General features: G+C 43.6%; 1 protein-coding gene across 1 annotated transcript; it reads right to left on the bottom strand.

Annotated features, from left to right (window-relative positions):
- Positions 1-324: 324 nt before the first annotated feature.
- Positions 325-2,496, bottom strand: LOC139735777 (uncharacterized). Its single transcript, XM_071646527.1, has one exon. The coding sequence runs from the start codon at positions 2,494-2,496 to the stop codon at positions 325-327; it is 2,172 nt and encodes a 723-aa protein (XP_071502628.1).
- Between the last annotated feature and the right edge of the window lie 3,474 nt (positions 2,497-5,970).

The raw sequence follows: 5,970 nt of genomic DNA, 5'->3' as shown, positions 1-5,970 counted from the left end.
AAAAGAGGTAGCATCTGGCAAGAAAGCAAGTGATACAGGGTTACAGTAAAATAGAATAGGTGAATTATATTAGGACACTTATTTTCTTCACTCTCTCCTTTATACTTGATTAGCACACGTGACTGTGTATTAGTAACCTTGACGTCTATAGTGATAATGATTACATTCAACATCTGATACAGATCAATAAAAACCTTGATTATACAATGATAAAAATCACGTACATGTTGGAAGTTGGAAGGATAAAAGTGATTTATTTGAAAGACACATGTATGGTAGCAAGGAGGAAGCTGCTTGTGTTGATTGAGGAAGTCTTCCAAGCAATTAGCCGCTCACTTCAGCCACCAGTGCTTCTTCGTGACGCTGCTCTACAGCTGACGTCGATAGTCTCGTTTCTGTCTGTTTTCCCGCAGTGTCTGTCCCAAGTCCCCTCTCTTCTCGCTCGATGCCCCGCTCGTCCGCAGTATTTCCCCTCCTCGAGCTAGGAACACTCGCTACTCCCTTACTCTTGCTATGCGTTGGAGGGCGCTGCAGCGTTTTGATTCGCCTTACGTGGTTCTGGGACAACACCATGGCCATCCTTACTCGCTGCAGCCACGGTTTCTCCTTGAACGTCGACGCGATCGTCAAAGCGTCGAGTGCGCGTTCCCACGTCGTCTTCCCGTTCATCTGGTCGTAGAGGTCGACGGTGACGCGCGGTATGTTGTCCGCCTCATCCACCGAGTAGAAAAATGGTCGGTTGACGGAGTTGATGCTGACTGGAGGTAGGGGGATGCTACTGTCCATCTTAGCGGCCTTCTTGCGCTGCCGCCGTAACTTCTCCATGCGTTCAGTGGACGAGTTCGGCTTCTTTTCGACGATGATAGACTTGGTGGGTAATGATTCTGACGCCTGCGGCTTTGGACGCCGCGAACGCCTACTCCCCGTCCCTGTCGTGCGGATGTATGCTATCTTGCTGCGCTCGGCGCCTATGTCAATACTACTCGGCGCGGCGCTTATGGTGCGCACGTCGGGAAGTCCGTTACCTTGCTGGGAAGAGCTGCGCGGACGATTCTTCTGGCTGATCTGAGGCAGCGCCACGGTTCTATCTTGATTCAAACTTTTACTCCTCGGACGGATTCTGTCGGTGCGGCCCGATTGAGCGAACTTATCCTCCTCAGTTGGCAAGATGTCCTCTTCCAGCTCATCCTCGTCCTCTTCCTTCCTGCGAAGACGATTTCGGCACTCGGTGACGATGGATGGGGTCTTCACGCCAGCCAGCCGCGGGAGTCTCAGATCGGGCGAGGACATTCCAGTAAGGCCGGTCACACCCGTCATCGCTGTGGTGAGTCTCCTTTGTTCTCTCTGCTTTTTCCGCTTGGTCCGACTGATCTCTGACCCACGTTTAGGATTGGTATTTATAGCACTCTTCGAGAAACCATCAACATGGACACCTTCACCACATAGAGCACCAGGCTGGCGGGTCGTTCTCTTGTATCGCATACTTGACTTCTCTGGTCCGTGAACCAGTAGTACTTTGTCCTTTGCTCGATCGCACCACTTACGTATCTGCGAATAGACAGTCAAGGGCAGAATGAGGGCGCTGTATTGTACATTGGACCACTGCTTCGTCAGGAGATAGAGTGCTACCTCACGCTTCTGTTTTCTCAGGGCAACGTTGAGAGCTGTAAGACCGTTGCCATCCTTGCAGGTCACGCAGCATATGTTGTTGTACACGAAAATCCTGAGGATGCTAAGCTGACCATGTTCTGCAGCTTCGTGGACCGGAGTCTTCAAGGCCTCGATGTGCGAACTTGGGCACCATTCTTTCGTCGGATGGTCCCCAACGGCCTCGTCGGACCTTATCCCGAGTTTGAGCACGGCGGAAGCCAGGTCCATGTGCCCGTGGTGTGCCGCAATGAAGAGCGCCACTCGCGTCTGAAACTTGGAAATCGACTCGTCCTGCGACAGGTTGTGAAATACGTGTGAAGTATGACCGATAGACGCTGCTCTCAGGAAATCGTTCCACCCATCGTAAGTCTCGAGTCTCACGGTACAACCGAATGTAATGTCATACAGTTGAAGTGTGTTGCCGTCAAACATTTCCCTCCCTTCAGAATCCACAATGCGGTAGACGGTAACCGGCAAGCCAACACGGCGCGAGATAATTGACCGCAGTGCGGCGACATAGTCCGTCTCAAAGCGAACCTCCTCCAAGATTTCCACCTTCTCGTCGTTGTACGCGCAGTAGACGAATAGCTTCGGTGTGATCTCCTCGCGGAGAAAGCAACGAAGGGTCGACCCGGCTACGATGCCGATGTCGCCGAGCTTCCAGGTGTCCTGGAGATCTGCACCCTGGTACTGTAGCACCACGAACTTTTGCTCGCCATTGTTACCGCCGCGGGTATCGATTTGACAGGTGTCGCAGACGCGGTCCCGGAGCGACGCGATGGTCTCATTGGCGTCGGTGTCGAAGGTGTACCGCAGCTTATTGTAAACAACAAAGATCCGGAGCATGATGAGGGCGGGCTTTTGGTGTTGTTCGAAGAGAACTCCCGAAGGACGCGATATTTCAAAGCATCGCCTTTAACCACACAGTCATCTCTTTAGTCATCAGTGACACTGGGTGCTGCGGAAGAGAGAGAGAAAAAAAAAATAGTAACCGATGTTAGCAGTATCAATCAATGGTGATGCGACATCATCATGAGAAGATGCGCGTTAGATCAATGAAATTCAAACGCATTTTTGTAAAATCATCTCCTTGTCATGGAGAAGTGTGAGAGAGTGCAGGATGCATGAATTGACGGTAAATGAAAAAAAAAAAACACACACACGCAAACAAACAAACAAACAAACAAAAACAAACATTACAAACACGCATACATACACATTACACACATCGCGGTTTTACTGTGACGTATACTATAGCCTCCACTAACTGCTAACACGTGACCTTTTTGCAAACATGTAATCAATTTATGTTGTATAGTACTTATATGTGAGAGCACTGTGTTCAGTAAATAAGGCTATGTTTGAATGATATTTAATTTGTAGAGGGAGACAAATTGAAGAAACTCACACCTGAAGGTTCTGTTTGTTTGACTTATTTTTGTTGTTGTTGTTAAATGAAGGGTTCTGGACTCAAATGGTGTTCATTGCTCTCATCATCAAAGAAGACGTTCTCTTCTCACAGCGTCCCTCGTGACCCAGATGTGTTAATGGGTATCTGATAACGCTGATATTTTTTTACATCAGCAGCGAAGTCAGTAGCACTAACGAGCTCATAGTCAAGATTCTGCCCCAAGTGAATTAGTAGATAATTATCATCAGTGCTATTATCGTTGTTATTACTTTCATTACTGTGACACAAGAAAAGTCGGGAACAGTAGGCCTATTAACATCTACCGTCTCTTCGTGTTGTGTTTGTCTTTGTATACACCACATCTTATGCTGATGAAACCCACAACTACACGAGTCATTGAGTGTACAGGGCAGCAACAGAAATATTTATCCCGTTCCTCACGATCAGGGAACACGGCTCATAGCTCTGCAGAGAACCACCTGTCGTTTTTCAGAATAGGATATGAACGAGTAATTATTTCTATTTGCATTACGCTCGAGTGAACGGCAGATTGGCGTTCTGCGAGTTTGCTCGTGGTTTCAAAACATCCTGATGCGATTTCATGCCAAGATGCCCGTTGGCATGGCAACTGGCGACGCTGCGCCACATTTATAGCATGTCAGTATTTTTTTTTTTTTTTAATGACGAGAGTCATGGCGGTATATGATTAATCACCGTTCAATTATGATATGTCTACGGAGGGAGAAAAGAAAAAAAATGATAAATGAGAACTTTTACATGTTGCTGGTAGAATGCTGCGTAGACAAATGTCTTTAATTTTTTTTAATAGTTTTTTTTTTTTTTTGGGGGGGGGGGTGTATGACTTATTTCTTTGTTGCGCGAGATTTTGAATCGAGGACAAGATATTGTGCAATTTTGTAGCATACAGGGTATATGGCGGGTATCATATTTTGTCCTAGCATCAATTTTATTTGAACACATATTTCTCGCAAGAGATGGCCTAAAATTTCGAGAAGATTCTATTTGGAGTATCAGAGAATATGGGAGAAAATGAAAGTTTCTGGCATTTTCAATTATTTCATGTCACTTTGTAAGGTCATTAATATTGTCTGTGGTTTCTTAATTCTTAAAATGTTGTATCTTTTCACTCGTAATGTGTATTGTTTTCATCTTAAAGTCGGTCCAGACCGTGGGATATTGAATGCACTTCGTGAAAGATTGGAGCAAATGTTCACTTTAAGCTTGGGGATATCCCAGAGTGGAAAGAGATTCGATCATTTTAGGTCGGAAATCTTGATTATTTGCGCTACGCATCCCTCCTCTTCACGCAGGGCTCGTCATTTAAGTTCTCGCCCCCGCTTTCAGAAATCCACACACAGACATAAAACAAAACCAGTCACTTAATTAAACATCTAACCTGTAAACATGCAGGTTGTACAGTGTACATGTCAAGCGCTCGAAACCCAATCTCTTGCCTTTACACAAATCTACAGTGAAGTAAAGGATTCTTCTTTGAGCTGTCTTGGCTGATAACGATGGTATCAAAGGGGTGGCGTTATTTACCCGTTTAATCATTTAGTGATTAGCACCCAATACGATATACGTTTCCTCCAATAACACATAAGCTGATAAAAAAGTGGACCTAACTTCCCAGCGATGGAGTATTTTTTTCAAACAAACACTGATAGTCATGTGTCGTGCCTATCAAATGTAAATCAGCTATGTTCTGTTCACAGAAAATGCTAGACAGCACGAATTGAATGGTTATTTCAGAGCAAAACGTGGTGGAAAGGACTGAACAAGCCTGTCCAGTTGATTTGTTCTGACAACTTTTATGACAGATTGGATTAGTACAAACTCTGTTTGCTGCGTTTCTTGTTAAATTTAACAGCACGCTGATAAAATAAACAAAATAGGTTTTCAATATTTCCCTAATATTCTCTGGAAAGAAAAGGGAAAAAGAGCTGACGATTCGCTCCTTCACCTTTGATGCAAAATGACTTCCTGGAAATTGAATGTAATTGTAATCCTAAGGAATTTGTTTTGATATCATAAAACATGATATGAATGATTCATATGAAATATATAAGCATCGCGCTACATGGTATTTGCAAATAGATAATCAAAATATACTGGAGGTTTGACATTTAATTTGAAACTGTATACCTTTTCTACAAGGTATTTTTGTCAAATTTGATATGTAATGTTTAATGTACCCAATTTGTTATGCTGCACTTTTTTATTATGTTATTCTGTAATTCGATTGATTCTTTATTATTTGTTGTAAATGACATTTATTTTTTACCAATAAATACTGAATGAACAAAATATATACTCTTTCCCCCTATTTCAGACATGTACAGGTGGAAAGGACCACACTCCCACACACACACACACACACACACACACACATGCTCACACACGTATGCATACAATTTAAATGTATATCAAACGCGTGACAAGATTGACGGTTATGCGATGAAGATGATCAATGGCAGGTTGAATGTGATAGTAATCTAAGAACCTTACTTCAAATCTTTCACTGTACTGAGAAACACTTAATGGGTGGAGTGGTTTTTACGGACGAACTTGATCCGGGGCCAGAACAGTTTCAGACTTTTGTCAGTGTTTCCAATTATGAGCCAAATATTAATGCACAATCGGGTTCGAAACATAGTCATTAGTGATATTTCTCGATAGCGATTAGTTCCATTTATGTCAGATATGTTTTTTCCGAACATCCGTAAAATAAATTCGAATTAAAAACTCACACTGTTTACAGTAAGAAGATGAGACATGCAGACATGCAGACGATAAGACTGATCGAGTCACAAAGGTTAACACTTATAAACGAGATTTCAAGAGAGATGCCGGTATATATTCCACCGTAAAATCAAACAAATTGTGCG

Source organism: Diadema antillarum, unplaced genomic scaffold, assembly GCF_040938485.1.
Source record: "Diadema antillarum isolate AM-2024a unplaced genomic scaffold, OU_Dant_1.0 seq00000597_RagTag, whole genome shotgun sequence".
NCBI lineage: Eukaryota > Metazoa > Echinodermata > Echinoidea > Diadematoida > Diadematidae > Diadema > Diadema antillarum.
Note: the sequence above shows the minus strand (reverse complement) of the source record. Positions and strands in the feature narration are given on the sequence as shown.

What these genes read in the sequence shown, in the direction of transcription:
- LOC139735777 (XM_071646527.1), bottom strand. Translation starts at nt 2,496, where the DNA reads ATGCTCCGGATCTTTGTTGTTTACAATAAGCTGCGGTACACCTTCGAC.